The sequence below is a fragment of the Protopterus annectens genome, chromosome 4.part0 (assembly GCF_019279795.1).
Source record: "Protopterus annectens isolate FY-2018-M chromosome 4.part0, PAN1.0, whole genome shotgun sequence".
Taxonomy (NCBI): domain Eukaryota; kingdom Metazoa; phylum Chordata; order Ceratodontiformes; family Protopteridae; genus Protopterus; species Protopterus annectens.
This window is the reverse complement of record NC_056733.1, coordinates 422611781-422629550: the sequence shown is the minus strand read 5'-3', so window position 1 is coordinate 422629550 and position 17770 is coordinate 422611781. Positions and strand designations below refer to the sequence as shown.

At 44.3% G+C, this 17770-nt stretch overlaps 1 protein-coding gene across 7 annotated transcripts in view; it reads left to right on the top strand.

Moving 5' to 3' along the window:
• Positions 1-17770, top strand: part of MTMR3 (myotubularin related protein 3) — a 2239538-nt gene that overhangs the window by 1899047 nt on the left and 322721 nt on the right. For all 7 annotated transcript variants that reach the window (XM_044068370.1, XM_044068372.1, XM_044068373.1 and 4 more), the window contains one exon: positions 12639-12809. In XM_044068370.1, the coding sequence (XP_043924305.1) occupies positions 12639-12809 (171 nt within the window). The remainder of the gene's footprint in view (positions 1-12638; positions 12810-17770) is intronic.

The window sequence follows — 17770 nt, the reverse complement described above, 5'->3', positions numbered from 1 at the left end:
TAGAAGTTTGTTGGGTACTCTCATGTTGTAAAATCTGGAAGGTAAGGGGGATTATTGTAGAAGAATATTTAAATGTTTTTTTAAGGCATCATCTGGATAATATTTTATTTGTTTAAACATTCTGGTGGTCTGGATAATATTTCCCCTCAGTGGAGAAGGTTGAGTGAATGTTACTGATATGATGCTGTTTTCCTTTGTATATCACTGTTGCTTTACTTTGCATTTATGTTGTTAGTACTTGGCTTCATTTAAAAGCAAATAAAAAATTCAGTTAAACAAAGGCATAGATGGTCTTTGTAGTGACACAAGTACTTGTGTCACAACCAAGGGCGGGGTTAGGCTGTTTATAGCAAAACACCCTCATAACAATCTGGATGGTTTTCATCCTAGTAAATCTGAGGACACCTACTACTGGGTAATTAAAGGGTATCAAAAAGGGGGGGAATGCAGTGTGTGTGTGTGTGGGGGGGGGGGTTACTAAAAAAAAGGCTGCTGTTGCTGTTAATTTGGGTAGAAGGGTTTTTTATAGCTGCAAGCTCTTATGTATAAACTAGCTTAATTAGTTTCCTGCATTGAAAGGCTGTCATACAAAACAAATCCATCTTTCATAAAGATATTGTAGCATCTGCAGTGACCCTTGATCCTTTCAGTTGCTATTGTTCTTTGTAAACTTTCAGCACTGCCTGCATCAGTTTGTCCTCAGGCAGCAGATAAGGATGTCCTTCATGGATGCATCTGCAGTCATAACAAATGGGTTGTCCTGTCGTCAGGCAGCCCTTCGGTCGGCCGGATTCTAAAGTCTGGGTCCGGCTTCGGCTGATGTCGCACTTCACCCGACGTCATCTCTGCTGGTCTTCGGGTATAAAGGCATCAGCCGACGCCATTTTCCCCAGTCTTTCTTGCCGTGGCGCTCAAGCAGAAGCTGTTCGCAAGTGCCGGTCGGTCAGATCCAGAGATTACTACTACCGAATACTACTCAAGACTTCTAAAAGCTAAGTACCCCGTTGGGGACTCTTTCTTGCCTCAGCCGATGTCAGAAAAAGTCAATAACTGTTTAACTTGTGGGAAACAAATACCTCATAAAGATTTCCACTCTTACTGCCTGCCTTGTCTAGGCCCAGACCACGACGTAGCAGCCTGTTCGGCCTGTGCTTCCTTCAACCGACGAACGCTTAGGCGTCGGTCGGAGTTTGCTGAACAGTTTTTCGCTCAGATTTTGCGTACATTATGCCGCCGGATCCTCCGACTACCCAAATTGTTAAAAACGCAAAGAAAAGACCGACACTTGCGGTCCGCGGTTTCGCCAAAACCATGGTTAAGCAAGCTGAGTGTCTCGGTTTCGGCGAAACCGAAAACCGTCAATCTTCAGCCGAATCCATGACTACTACTGAGGCTCCTGCTACCTTAGCTGAATCGGCCTCAGAAATTTTGCCTACAATTGTGGTTCCTAGTGATTTATCAGACACCATCCCTTTGGATGTCTCTACCCCAGCACGTGGTGCTGCTAGGCCTCCTGCAGCCATGTCTATTAAGGCCTTTGCCAGGGCTAAAGCAGCCAAATCTGTTAAATCAGTGCCTGTTAAGCCCCCCCTCACACAGGCCCACTTCAAGTTCACAAATGCTTACTCTGGCAGAGGATTTAATATCCTTAATTAGGGGATCCCAATCTCACCCAGACAGGGCCTCTCAGCCCCCAGAAAAGAGACCTAGAGCAGAGCCCCGAGCCAGTGTCCTCTGATGATTCTGCGGATGACTCAGACATTACAGACCAGCCAGAGGCTCCTTTTCTACTTATGAAGATTCCGATGCTGAAGAATCCATTCCAGCTGCCTCTCCACCAGAGGAATTTTCCTTTGGGGAAACCTTACATGCCATGAGAGAACAATTCCAATGGCAGGGACAAGATTTCTCAGATTCAAGAAAAAGGCTTAGGACTTTTCTGCACTTACCTCAACATAGGCCCTTAGCTATACCTCCTGTACTGCCTGTTGTGGATGATGCATTTAATGATGTTTGCACTGCTCCTGATTCTTTACCTCCAGCCCCTGCTAAACCAGATAGATTTTACAGGGTGCCAGACACTCATCACCACCTATACAAGGCCCCACTTGCAGATCCTGAAACTATATCCCAGGGGCCTAAGGCAGTAGCCTCGACCTCAGCAAAAAACCCTATCCCTTCTGAAAGGGAATCCAGGTCCTTAGAGATGGGGAAAAAGTTTACACCTCTGCTACTCTCTCAGCTAGAGCTTTAAACTGTCAGTTTCATATGATCCAATACCAAGAGTTTATGCTTGATCAGTTAACTAAAAAGCTGTCCTCTGATGATTCCTTAGATATGAAATATGTTTTAGAAATGGTGAATAACATCCAACAGGTTAGTAACCATTCTTTAAAATGTGGCTATGATGCACTGGAGGCTTCATTTAGATCAGCCATGACTGGCACAGTGATAAGAAGGCATGCATGGTTGAAAGAACAGGTCTTACCGGATCATGTTAAAGCAAAGCTGTTAGATGCTCCTATGGATAAGGCCAGTCTATTTGGTACACCTGCTCAGCAAGTAATGAAGAAAATGGAAGAGAAGGCAAAATCCGTACAAACAGTTAAAGATTTCTTACAGGTTCAGCCCCCAAGGTTTAGCAGGAACTGGCCTGCCAAAAATTGGTCCTTTCCAGACTCCACAAAAACCCAAAGAGGCAGAAATAGACGCTCTAGAGGCAGAAATCAATCCAGAGGAGGTGCCTACAGAGGACGACAGTGGCAAGGCAATAACCGAGGCACAGACACAACCACTGCCACTGCAACAGGACAATCACAGTGACTTGGCTCTGACACCGCCTACCAGGGAGCAAATAGCAGCACCTTTAGGCGGAAAGTTAGCCTTATTTTCGAAAAATTGGCACTATATCACAAAAGACAAGTGGATTTTGCAAACCATAGACCAAGGCTATACCGGTTCCACTTCCACACCTTACCAGTAAAAAGAGGAATGCCAAACCTACCTCCAAATCAAAAACAGAAGCTCTACAGCAGATAGCGAAATTAGCAAAGATGAGAGCTGTGGAAAGAGTACCAATAACAGAACAGGGCAAAGGATTCTACTCCAGACTCTTCCTAGTACCAAGAAAAGAGAAAAGTTGGAGACCTATTCTCGACCTGTCTGTCTTAAACACATACATCATTGTCCCAAAATTCAAAATGCTGACCCTACAGCAACTTCTTCCCATGCTGGGCAAGGAGTGTTGGCTGGTAACTCTAGATCTCAAGGAGGCATACCTGCACGTCCCCATTCGACCAAATTGCAGAAGATACCTCAGATTTCTTGCAGGATCAGAGCATTATCAATTCTCAGCATTGCCCTTTGGCTTATCTACTGCCCAGAGTATTCACAAAATGCCTGGCATCAGTAATCGCTCACTGCAGACTACAGGGAATCCAAATTTATCCATACCTGGACGACTGCCTGTTACAAGCGGACAACAAAAGCAAGCTGACAACAGATTTACAAAGGGTCATTTACTTGCTACAAGCCCTGGGATACACAGTCAATTTACAAAAGTCAAGGCTGGTACCATCCCAAACAAGAACATTCTTGGAGCGGAATTGGACACAGTAAAACAAATGGCATTCCTAACTGCAGAAAAACAAAAAGAACTCCCTCTTTACTTCTGGGCATTAACAAAGCAGAACAAACTAACAGCAAGAAAAGTTCTGCAGGCCTTGGGATTCATGGCATCATGCATAATCTTGGTCCCACATGCCAGACTGCATATGAGAAAGCTACAGTGGTACCTAAAGAATTTATGGTCTCAACACAGGCACAGCTTAGAAACCGAAATCCCACTAATCCCATGCCTAAAACAGGAGTTCCTATGGTGGGCTCAAGCATGCCAGTCAAACCCAGGCTTACCCTTCCACAACTTTCAAGCAAGCCAAACCATCACAACGGACGCCTCAGACCTAGGATGGGGGGCGCACATGCTGGACAAATGCATACAAGGATTGTGGACTCAAGACCAGCTGCACCTGCACATAAACCAAAAAGAAATGCTGGCAGTAAAACTGGCAATCCAAACATTCAGACCATTCCTCAAAGAAGGCCATTTAATGATAAGGACAGACAACACCACAGTCATGTGGTACATCAACAAACAGGGAGGCACTCATTCATACCCCCTATGCAGAATGACTCTGGACCTTTGGAATCTGGCTCTGAGCTACAACATCCAGTTACAGGCCATATTTGTGCCGGGAAAAGAGAACACCCTAGCAGACATGTTAAGTAGAACCACCTCGGATGCTCACGAATGGATGCTACACCCGGACATCTTCAAGGCCATCACAAAGAAATGGGGAATGCCACAAATAGACCTATTCGCATCCCCACTCAATCACCAGCTCAAAAATTCTGCACAAGGACATACCACCCACTTGCATGGAAGGTGGACTCTCTATCCTTCAGCTGGAAAGGCCTGACAGCATATGCATTTCCACCTCTTCCTTGATGCACAAGGTACTACTGAAAATCAAAGAGGAACATCCAAGGATAATCCTGATAGCTCGAATTGGCCAAGACAACACTGGTACCCATTGCTGAGGAGCATGTCTCGGGGAGAATGTGGTCAATACCCTGATGCCTTTGATGTTAACTCAGAATAACTACTACATCATGCATCTAAACACTAAAACCTTGCAACTGACTGCCTGGAACATCACATAGCAGCAACTAACCCAGACCTATCCCAAAGGGTTAAAGACATTATCCTTGAAGCCCGCAGACCTTCAACAAGAAGGAACTATGCAGGAAAATGGAAAAGGTTTGTCATTTGGAGTACTGAAAGAGGAAAAGATGTGTCGAACATAGATATTGCTAACATCCTGGAGTACTTGGCAGAGCTTCTACATACAGGCCTGTCCTATTCCTCCATCAAGATACATGCATCAGCTATTTCAGCAGAATACAGCTTGATCCACCTGTCTTTTCGCATCCTCTACTCAGGCAGTTCCTCAGAGGGATCAAGAATGTAAAACCTCCTAGGAAACCACCATTACCAGCATGGGACTTGAACTTTGTGCTAGAAAAGTTGACACTCCCTCCGTTTGAACCAGCAGCAACAGCAGATCTGCAACACCTATCATGGAAAACTGCTTTCCTACTGGCAATTACTTCAGCAAGGAGGGTTTCGGAACTACAGGCCTTAATGGCAGTGCAACCCTTCCTAATCTTCCATCAAGATAGGGTGTCCATGAGAACTAATCCTACATTTATGCCTAAGGTGGTATCCAGAGTGTCTTTAAACCAGGCAATCCACCTACCTACCTTCTTTCCCAATCCACAGAACGGGGGAAAGACTGCTGCATACCTTGGATGTACATAGGCAGTTACGCTACTACCTGGACAGAACCAAAAGTAACAGAAAACTGACCAGCTTTTAGTAGCCTATGCAACAGGAAGGGAAGGAAAAGCAATTTCCAAACAAACAATCTCCAAATGGATAGGAAATTGCATAAGATTCTGTTACTCCTACCATGGAAAACCAATTCCACAGAACATAAGACCTCATTCTACAAGGGCTACAGCCACTACCACAGCTTTCTTACGAGGAGTGGCAACCAAGGACATTATTGAGGCGGCTACTTGGACCTCCGTGCATACATTTGCCAAGCATTATAATTTACCTCTATACTCTAGATCCCGAGCAGGGTTTGCCACTGCCGTACTGCAAGGGATCCTTACTACACCATAAATTTTCTTCCTCCACCCCTAGTTTGGCTATGGTATTCTACCCATTTGTTATGACTGCAGATGCATCCATGAAGGACATAATACAGTTTTGTACCTACCATAAATGTAGATGTCCGAACTGGATAGCATCTGCAGTCAGGATTACCCACCCTCCTTCCCCTCTGTGGTACTCCTAGGGTATTTACCCTCCTAATAGCTAGCTGGGGGGAGTCTCTTATGGTGTATTTGTTTGTATATATGTACATACATGCTTATTTTTGTGTTTGCCTTCTACTTTTTTGGAAACATTGGCATTTATCCAAAATTTAGCCTTCCAGGAGGGCTACTGGCATCTGGGGCAAGAAACACTGAGGAAAATGGCGTCGGCTGATGCCTTTATACCCGAAGACCAGCAGAGATGACGTCGGGTGAAGTGCGACATCAGCCGAAGCCGGACCCAGACTTTGGAATCCGGCCGACCGAAGGGCTGCCTGATGACAGGACAACCCATTTGTTATGACTGCAGATGCTATCCAGTTCGGACATCTACATTTATGGTAGGTACAAAACTGTACTTTTTCTGAAGTCATAACTCTTTTTTTTGTTTATCAACCATTTCTACTTTTCAAATACAGAGTACTGCCAGTAAAATAAACAGTCTTTCTAAATGGCTGGCACACTGTATTGCCTTTTGCTTTGACAAACAGAGACTGTCTCGGGATACAGCAAGACCTTCCTGTGTTAGGGCAGCAGCCACATCAGCAGTGTGTTTCAGAAATGTCTCTATTCAAGATTTTTTAAAGGCTGCAACATTGTCTACTTTCTGTATATTCACAAAACATTATTTAGATGCACAGCTCAGAAATAGGACACGTTTTGGCACAAATTCTGTAACTCTTCTCCAGACATGGGTATGACAGTACTGCTAAATGGGAATCTACCCAGATGTTATGATTTACTGTTGTAATGAACCTTTCTCCATAAAGATAGTATAGTTGATAGCAAGTAACACAGCAGTAGATAGTGGTCACTGTAATAGTAAAGGGGGTACCCTTCCCCTGATGAAACAAAAAAAACTACTTATAATTTTAGGAGTAGCCTACTACAGTCAAGTACAAACAAGTTCCAATGTGGGCATTCTTTGTGCAGACTTTATGTAGGATCCATGAAAGAACCTTCTGCAAGACCAACAGTTGTTTTCATACGAGTCTTTTTCAAATTTCTGCCTGGGAATGAAGACAGACAATATCGATAAAGCCCTTTTGTTATGATTTATGATTAGTGACCTCTACTTGAAGTTGTGTAATTGACAGTGTTGTTACACAGACCTGTACTAACTTCTTTGTAGATCAACTTATAAGTATCTGCTATTTATGGTGAACATTTTACGCATTTGTACTTTCTGATGTAGGTAATTGTATTCAAGTGTTCATCACATTTCATAGGTTCATAGGTTCATACTAGGCTATCTGCCCGAGGGCATTTATAAGCCTAGCCCATAGTTTTGTGGCTTACGCCACCCCTTTAGTTTGGAGAATCTATGCCCATTATTTTGCTGTGCCTCTGTCGAGCAGTGACACTGAGGTAACCCCTGGGGTGTATCTGCGATCTCCCATCCATTGGTCAAGATTCCTCTTGAACAAGGCCAGCGAGGTGCTCTGCCTCACATAAACCGGGATTTTGTTCCACAGCATAGGGAGTCTTTGGGTGATGAATCTATCCCTCCAGCACGTCCTATTAATAACCGTGTCGAGGTTTAAGTCTCCCTCCCTTGTGGCTCTGAGGGATCTAGATTTTTTGAGATGAAGCATGTTCATCAAATCTGGGTTTGACATGGCCTTGTATGTCAGGCATAGGTCACCTCTGAGCAAGCGGTAAGCAACTGAATATAACTGGAGTTCTTTCAGTCGGGCAGCATAAGACAGATTTTGAGCCCCTTTATCCTTTTGGTCAGGAACTTTTGTGTCCTCTCCAGCTTCTTCAAGTTTCGGGTCACATACATTCGAATGGGGCATTGTACTCGATCATTGGTCTGATGAGTGATGAGTATAGGGAGACTATGACTTCCCTTGATCTAGATGTGAATCCCTTCATGATAAGGTGGGCAATGTAGAAGGTCTTCCTAACTACTTTAGCAATATGAGTGTTGAATGAAAGGCTACTGTCAACCTGGGTTCCCAGGTCCCTAATAACTTCTTCTGTGTTCAGGGGTTGCCACCTATATGGTAGCTAGGGGTAACCTTATTTTTCCCGAAGGGTATGACTATGCATTTCTTGGCATTTAACTTTAGGCCATGGCTCTGGCACCAGTTATCCGTTTCTGTGAGACCCTTCTGAAGGATATCTGTGTTGGATGTATTTTCAACTACGGCGCCCAGTTTGCAGTCATCTGCAAACTTTGTCAGCCATAACCCTCCTGTGTTTGCTTGTACTTCAGAAAAGTAGATGCCAAACAAGAGTGGGCCCAGGACTGAGCCCTGTGGGACACCACTTGTGACAGGCTTTGAGTCTGACATGGCGCCAGCAACTCTGACCCTGTGGGTTCTGTCACTCAGCCAGTTTGCAACCCATCTTGTAATGTATGGGTTTACATTTAAGTTGATGAGTTTTTCAATGATACCCGAGTGAGGTATTGTATCAAAAGCCTTCGCCAGGTCTAGGTAGGCTGTATGGACTGCCTTTCCTCGTCAATGGCCTTGGTGACTGTTTCAAAAAGTCAACCAAGTTTAAAAGGCATGATCTGCCTTTGACAAAGCCAAACAGGGTTGGATCCAAAGTCTGCAAGTTCCCTATGTCTTTATTTATGAGATCCATTATGATCCTCTCCATGGCTTTGCAGATAAGGCTTGTCAAGCTAATGGGACGGTAATTTCCAGGGTCGGTGGAGGCACCACCTTTGTGGAGTGGGACCACAGTCGCTGCGCCACTCCTGGAGTGCGTATCCGGAGGTGAGACTAAGATTAAACAGCTGTCCTAACTGTGGGTTTAATTCCTCGTTGAGTTCATGGAGCACACAGCCGGGGACACCATCAGGTCCCATGGATGCTGTGTTCTTTGCCTTGGAGAGAGCAGTTCTCACCTGGGCGTTAGAGATGTTTGGGGCTACAATCATTTGGTATAGATATCTCTCCTTTAGGGGAGGGGAGAAGTTTGCACTGAACCTGTCAGCCAGTATGTTGGCAATGTCTGTAGGATCAGTAATCTTCACATCATTTTGAACTAATTCTGAGCATATCTGGGAGTTTCCTCCTAGGTTTCTGACATAGCTAAAGAATGCCTTATGGTTGTCTTTAGAGTCCTTAGCTATTTTTTTCTCAAAATTAGCTTTGGATGATTTTATGAGAGCTCTTAGCTTTTTACTTATAGTGATCAGCGGTGTCTTACCTTTTAAGGATTTTGCTCTATCTTGTAGTAGCTTTCTCCTTTTGTTGTAGAGTTTGTTTATGGCTGGGGTCCACCAGACTGGACGCTTGCCTTTGGTACAAAGAGTCTTTGTTTTGCTTGGGATTGCCTGATCCAAGCAGGCCTGCAGGTGCTGGTAGAAGGCATTTGTAAGTGATTCAGCGGTTTGAGTAATGTTAACCGCCAGCTCAGGGGCCTTAAAGGAGACCACACTAGTCTTTAGAAGTGTGAAGTCTGCTTTCGAGAAGTTCTTTACTGTGGTCTTTTTCATTTCGGTGGGGGATGAGGACCTCCAGCGAGATTAGTTTGTGATCAGATCTCACCAGTGAGGAGTATACTTCCGGCGTTGAACATTGTGCTCCCATGTTCGTGATGATGAGATCAAGTATGTTTTCTCCTCTTGTGGGGATGGTGACTAGTTGTTCCATGGCATTTGAGTTTATGAATTCCAGGAACTTTTGAGCTAGAGTGTTTGGGCTTGAGTAGTGTTCCCAGTCTATATTAGGGTAGTTGAAGTCACCTAGTATGATGGTGTTCGGAGATACATTTATCCCCTCAGTGTTTTCAGGAAGGCCATATGAGGTTCCTGAGTTTGCGAGGGTGGCCTGTAACATGCTACAAATTGCAGAGCAATCTTGCCTATGGTTAATTGCACCTGGATGGTTTCCGATGCATCGTGCGATGCCACCAATCTTGAGGTGTGGGTGTCCTTGATGAATATGGATACCCCTCCTCCTTTCTTGGTATTGTCCGGGTTTTGGGGCCGGAACGCATGATAATTAATGCATAATTAACTTGGTCACTCTTTTGGTGAGTTAGGCCCTTGAGTGCTTCCACCTTTAGCAAGCTTCTCATTTCACTCCTGCCACCTTATGTGATGCCTGTCATAATAGAATTTCCCAATGCCAACATCTGTCCCCTGGCACTTCATGGTCTAAATGCATAACTGCACAATTTGCTGTCTTAAGCAGAGCCTTGACTCTGTGCCTTAAAACTTCTGATTTCCTTTTCTCATTGACTTTCCTTTTTGATTCCATTTTAAGTTGCCCCCCTTTCCCTTCCTGCTGTCCCTGTGGTGTTGTGTTTTCTTCTACCTTGCAACCTGTGGAAATACCCCACCTGTATAACTTCAACATAACCTGTGTCCCCTTTGCTGTGATTTCCTGTTGTTGGTCCTGCAGACCTAATGGACTTCCACTTCCGTCTTCTTCTCCCTTTTTGCCTCCTGCCTAGCTCCATCTCCCAACCTTTTCTGTCTGATATTATCCTGCCTAATGTTCTACTTGTCTGCCCTGATTTGAGATTAATTTTGTCAGTATCTTACCCTCTTACTTTTCTCCACCCTTAAATGTGTTCAGTCCCCCTGCCATCCCCTTCTTTTGAGTCACTTTCTTCTCCTTCCTTGCTGTCGAACTAATTTGCTAGCCTCTCTAGTTCCTATATCTATGAAGGTCCCCCAGTGTCCTGAAGACCTCAGATCCTCATCCACTCCAGTTTTCCCTAAGCCAGGCCCTCATTCCAGTTCTCAAGCATCTTATCCACTTCTCACATATTCCTCTCCTTTAGCGTGCCCTGCTTCCTCTCCTAACCTGTCATTCAAGTCTTCTAAGAAAGGAGATAAAAGTATACTGTTTCATTTCTGAAAAATTAACCTACCCTTACCATATAGTTTAAACAACACTCTGCTACTAAACAAAACTGCAGTCAGTGACCTAAGTGCCTTGGTTTACAGCTCACTCTCCTTCAGTCATCATGTGGTTAACTGTAGTCAGAAAATCCTTCTACTTAGTGCAACTAATAGCCAAGGATATGTCCTGTAAATCTAAAGATGTCCTCATTCTGTTATATTCATCTCTGATTAGACTAGTTGTAGAGTACAGTGCTCTCTTACCAATGTTCCTCACTTGACATATTGGAGAATGAAAAGGTCCTAGAAGTTTCTCTCTAAGAAAATGTCATGCTTAAAAACCCTGAGCAGCTAGAAACTGTGTCCCTGAACTCAGTATCTTATAGTGTCTGGAAGGATGAACACTTCCTCACCTACCTTGCCAGTAGAGACCCTGGTGTCTTTGATCACCTATTTCTCTGCAAATCTCATAGCTTAGCAAACTCAAGAACCAGAGACCTGAATTTTCACCAGCAGGTAAACAGAACCTAATGGAGAGAGAGAGAGAGAGAGAGTGAGAGAGATTCATTACAAAGCACCTCTTCCATCTCTGGATAAATTGTCCCTGTGGGTTAAAACTATGTGACACATTATCATTCCTCACACACAGCTTTGGATGACTGGATGGAGTACCCCCACATTCATCCCAGGATTAACTGGCCTAGCCCTACTTGAGAGAGAAGGTATTGACTGTGGATGAATATTGGCAAGGCATTGAAGACTAAATTGCCTTGAAATGCCTGTGAATTTTAATATAATATGAATGTCTTTTCCTTGATTTTTAGCCTACCGTTTCCTCTATCATCCCTCAGTTACATTTGCTTATATATTTTATCTGTTAAGTTTGCTTGCAAAGATACCTTTATATCATTGATGAGTCTGTAGTATTGCTAAAGTTTTGACTGTAATGTTGAGAAATTAGTTTAGAATTGTCATCACACTGACTGCCTTTATTTGGGTTTCTGAGGTATAATGTATGATTGCAGTCCTGGTACACTGTCTAATGGTCGGAAAGTATTTCTTGTGTGCCTCTGTTGCTGAATCTGGTGGCAGAGATTGATGATTGTAATATGCTGTTGAACTTGTCCTTGATTTGGGTCTATCTTTTAAATTCTGTAATTTTGAAATCTGGTTAATATGAAGCTCATTCATTCATGCCCAGCAGGTCAGATGGGCTTCTTACAAAATAATGTTATGGGATGGGGGAACTGGCGACCTTCCAACTACTATAACTTCCAATGCGGTCACCCTACCTCACAAATAAATATTTAGTTGATAGCCTTTTGAAATCAAATGTCCTAATTGTGTTTTATAGCTGCAGGTTTGGGAATTGATTGCACTTTCTCTGGAGTAGTTTGGTCTTCCTTTACATGAGTGACATTTCAACCAGCCATCCAGGAAGGGTGTCTTCTGAAGTGCAAGTTCAAGAGCCAGATAGCCTTCTTAAAGGGGCATTACCCATGAATTATCATTGATTTTGAGCGTATGACAGATGTTTGTTTATTTTATGTATATGTTTTAAATGGGGGTAGTCTGACTGGGCAGGATCCATTTTCATTAGAAGTCTGTAAAGAAAACCTACACATGAATACATCACAGTGTACAGTGAGTAATAAATACATTAAATTCACAGATATATGGCAAAGGTATTGGCCCTTACTGAACATTTTACAATAAACAGTAGTAAAGTATGGCAATCGTAGAGAATAGTAGAGCAATTCAGTCATCTGTTAAGGTGAGTAATATGTATAGTTCTGCTTTATGTTAAGTAATCCAAACAACTGTACTTTGCATGTCCACTAGTATTTAGTAGTGAGATCTGATTGCTTTGTTGTTTTTACAGGTAAAACTAGTTCAGCACACCTACTCCTGTCTTTTTGGGACATTCCTTTGCAACAACACAAAGGAGAGAGAGGAAAAGCACACTCAAGAACGAACGTGTTCCGTTTGGTCTCTACTTCGGCCAGCAAATAAATCCTTTAAGAACCTGCTCTACTCCACAAATTCAGAAACTGTATGTACCCGCACATTAATTGGGGTGGAGTGTGTATGTGGTGGGGGATGTTCAATGTCCGAAAATGGTACATTTCAGAATGTGTTGGACTGAAAGGAAAATGCAAGTGTGTACTGAAAATTCTCACTAGGTTAATAGGTCAGCCCAGTAGTGTATTATTTCTCAGCATAAGAACTGCATAGTTTAGAAATATAAAGTCATTTAGAAGCTTTAGGTTCATAGGTGTGTACTAGGCTAATGGCCCCAGAGCCTTTACAAGCCTAGCCCATAGGATTACCCTGGCATCATGCCACCCGACCTTAGTTTCCAGTGCCTCTGTCGAGTAGAGCCACTGGAGTGATCCCGGGGTGAATTTTCTATTTCCCATCCACTCATCAAGATTTCTCTTGAAGAGGGCCAGTGAGGTGCTCTGTTTGACATGTATGGGAAGTCTAATCCATAGCATGGGCAGTCTGTGGGTTATGTACCTGTCCCTCCAACATGTTTTGTTTGTGGCAATGAGGTTGAGGTCTCTGGAGCATGTGGTGCGGAGGGATTGGGATTTCTTTAGATGTAGCATTTCTAACAGAGCTTATAATGCCTTCTGTGTTCAGTGGACTACCATTGATGTGGTAGTTCATGGGAACTGGGTTTTTCCCAAAGGGGATGATGACACATTTTTTGGTATTGAGCTTAAGGCCATAATTCTGACACCAGTCGTTTGTCTCAGTGAGGCCTTTCTGTAGGATTACTCTAATTGTTGTACTATGGGAAGACCTTGATATGTGCACTATTTTTTGTCTGCAGGACTGACTCAGTCACTTCTTTTCTTAAATCCATTAGACCCATTCATTCCTTTGTCAAGGTAAGAGCCTTTAGACACATTTGTTGCCTAGTGGAGGCAAAAAATGGGGTTCAGGCTCCTAGGCAGCGAGACATTTCCCTGTGATGCATTTTGGCTGGGGACACATGGCTGAAGTGACATTCAGCTGCAGAGAAATATGGCTGTTTGCAAATTCCCTGTGGGCAAAGAGAAGAATGTGTTGTCATACCTACAACTTCAATAACCAAATTCACAGGAGGAAAACAAACAGCCATATTTCTCTGCAGCTGAATGTCACTTCAGCCATGTGTCCCCAGCCAAAATGTATCGCAGGGAAATGTCTCGCTGCCTAGGCGCCTGAACCCCAAAAAATGTGATGTTAGGGACTGGGTCAGTCTGCAGATCCTACAGAATGTCCTGTCCCCATCCCCTTGACAGGTTTTTAGCTCCACTGTAGCTGCCTTAGAGAGGTGCATTTGCAGCCCCCTGATAAGACATCAAGCCACTTGCAGTGCAGATGTGCTAGGCTGTTTGTACTATAGTGATACTATCCCATTCTTGCCATTATCTCCAGTGTGGTAAGCAAAGCTGCCTCCTTGCACCCAGAATGGGTGAGCTGGTGTTGACCTCTCACTCCCATTCCCCACAGCACTTGGGGCACTTGTAGAACACTGGCCATCTGGGGTGCAGTCATGTTTTTTTCTCTGTGTACTACAGGGTTGGGCTCTGTATACGTGTACCTGAGCTTTGCATGTCAGCCTGTTTTGGGTGAGTTGGAGGTAGTTCATTATAGTAAACTGTTTCTTTTCTTGTACTTGAAGATACCAGCATTTATTTCTGCTTTTGGTCTTTGAGGTACCATTCTTGAATTTTCCAGGGTTCTTTTCAACCACACATTTTAATATATGGGAGAAAGGATGGAGGAGCTGGTATCATCCATTTAAGTTCTGGTTTGGTTTTCAAATCTTTGTCTGAGATGCACCTTATATATTGGTAATGTCAGCAAAATATATGTGTATACTTGTACTTGTATCCTGGTGTGCCTGAGTTAACACATTTCTTTTTTAGGATATGTGCAGCTGGTAACCAGTGTGGGTGTCTTTACCTTTGGATAAGATAATAAATTGTGAAGAAGGTTTACAGTCCTCCGTGACCCTGGATGCTTAATATGATGTCCTTCTATTCATATGCTGCAGTATTCATAACATGAGGGAGTCTGCCTCCAGCTGACTCGAACGTCCAGCCAGTGTACCAAAGTCTAAAAGCTACTGCAAGGTATGTGCTACGGCACACATCATTCAACATACATCGGCTATAAACAGGCATCTGGTATAAAGCAGACATCAGAATGTACCTACCTCAGAACTTTCCTGCTGTCTGTCCAACTGCTAGCTCTGGTCATTGCTCGCCAGAGAATTAAGTTTTGTACTTCAGATAAGTACCCCGTAGGGTTTTTTTCTTTTGGCTAATGTGTTGTTTTTTTCTTGCGAGTATGTCAGCTACAAAGGGCAAGTGTCAGTATGGAAGGCAGATTCCACATAGACTCCCACAAGCTTTGCTTATTTTATTTAGGCCCAGACTACGATCACATGACCTGCGATATCTCTAAGGCCTTTGTTCCTAAAACTGTGCATGGCCGCCTAGCATCCCTTAGGTTATATTTGGAGAATCAGCACCTTAAGCGCTTAGCTTGAGACATGGAACCGATGTCGGGCCCTTCAAAAGAGCTGCAACCCAAGAAGGCCAAGAAACCTCAGCCTGACCCTACAGCTGCTCCCACGACTCCGGGCATCCCTTTTGAGGCTGATGAAGGCCCGGAGGCCGCTTCAGAAACTACAAAGCCACCTTCGAAGGTTACCTTGGTGGAAGCCATCGAGGAAATCTGTAGGCATGTCCCAGCGGGAGTCGCAGGCATCCGACTCTGGCACCGTTGGGGGAACCACGGCTGGTTATCTCTGAAGGCCCGCGCGGCATGACGCAGATTGTGGTTCATGAGGATGCTCTTACAGGCATCATGGAATGCTGCCCAATGACAGTCCCTTCTTCTTTCATCACCTGGCTCCTGAGGCTCCAAAGAAGAAGAAACTTAAAACTCAACATATTTCCCCAGCTCCTCAGTGCCAGGCTTCTGATCAAACTCCTGACTGGCAGGTTTTTACCCAAGGCGTCTTTTAATGCCTCCGTGGCCCTCCACCAGACATCAGCCCTTTCTCTTCTGGCACAGGCCCTTTCTCTTTCTACCGCTTTGAAGAAGCCTGCAGAGTATGTCTCTTCTGAAGGGGAAGCTTCATCAGAGGATTAATCTCTTGTCTCTTCTACTCAAATTGCCTGTCCTCTAGGTTATGCCTCCCCAGAGGAGGAATCTGATGGTACGGATTCCCCTGGCGAGGATATTTCCTTTGGAGAGACTGTTTTGAAGATGAAGGATTCTAAGTGGGATTGCTGCCAAGTTTATGAGATTCAAAAATAGGTACTATGATCTCCTACAGATGGGATCTCCTAATCCTTCAAGCCAGCCTTCTTGGATGCCTTCATTGTAGCTTCCAAGTGCCCAGATTCCCAGCCTCCAGCCCCCAAGCACCCTGACAGATTTTACAAGGTACCTGAGGATACCAAGTTCCTTTTTAAGGCACCCTCAGTTGACCCAGCTACTATACCAGTGGTAGCAGATAAAGCTTCCAAACTTTTACCTTCCACCTCCCTGCTTTCCTCTGATAAGGAAAGCAAGGTTATGGGGAGGCTTGGGGAAAGGTGTATACTTCTGCAACCTTGGCCTTTAGAGCAATGAATTATCAGACTCACAGGGCCAGACATAGCTTGGCTGTTTGGTGGATGCAGTGAAACTCTTGCCAGAGCTTTCTAGATTTCCCAGCATTCTTACTTCCTGCTCCCAGGTTACTACACTCTCCACCAAATGCAGTTATGATGCAGTGGAGACTTCGACTAGGACTGCAACTGCAGGGTCTGTTCTGAGAAGGTATTCATGGCTTCTATTACAGCCCTTACTGGATGATATCAAAGCTAAATTCATGGATGCGCCTCTGGGCAACAAGGCCTTATTTGACACTGCAGCTGCAGAGCTTTTTAAAACTCTTCAGGAAAAGGGGAAGGAACAGGATTTAAAACACATATTTGTCTCTCCTGTCCCCCACTTCCAGAGAAACTACCCAGCCAGAACCACTTTTGTTAGGAAGGCAACTAAATCTCACCCACCAAAAGGTAAAAGGGACACAAGGAGACAGGCTCCTAAGTCTGCTTCCTCCACACCCTCTTAGAAACAGCCTTTTCAAGCCAAACCTGGTAGCCTGCGACTACCAGGTCCCAGATCCATCTACCCCCCCTTTCTCTTAGCCTCTCTGCTTCCCTCTCAGTTTAGAAACAGATAACCCAGGACTCTTGGGTCCTTTCCATCATCGACCAAGGTTACTTCATGGTATGGGAAACCCATCCTGCCTTCAAGGGAACCCCACATACCCCACAGGACCAAATGGAATTCTTCCCATTAGTTCTCTCCTTTCCCAGAACAATATCCAGGAGGTGCCACCCATTCAAAGGGGGAAAAGATTCGACTCCAGAATGTTTCTGTTCCCAAGAAAGGATGGGCCTTGGCAACTCATCCTAGACTTGTCCCATCTAAATACCTTTCTGAACGTTCCCACCTTTCGCATGCTTGACCCTTCCTACTCTGCTCCCACTGATTCTTCCCCAGCCCTTCATGGTGTCACTGGACATAAAAGATGCCTACCTTCATATTCCCATTCACCAATGGTTCAGGAGATTCCTTCACTTTTCTGTGGGTTCCTCTCTTTTTCAGTTTTGTGCTTTGCCCTTTGGTCTATCTGCGGCACCAAGGGTATTCACAAAACGTTTAGTCCCTGTTATAGCCTGACTGCATGGCATACAGATATTTCCATACTTGGATGACCTGCTCCTCCAGGCCCCATCACCAGAAATTCTTCTGGACAATCTTTCCTACACTGTGTCCCTTCTGAGAGTGCTAGGATTTACCATCAACCTCTAAAAGCCTTTCCTGACCCCCCTCCCAGGATCATGTCTTTCTGGGGTGCAGGATCCTGACAAGAGCAATGATCGCTCGTTTACCCCCCAGAAAAGATCCTGTCCCTCACCTCATTTTCAGGACCTAATACCACTTAAGTCC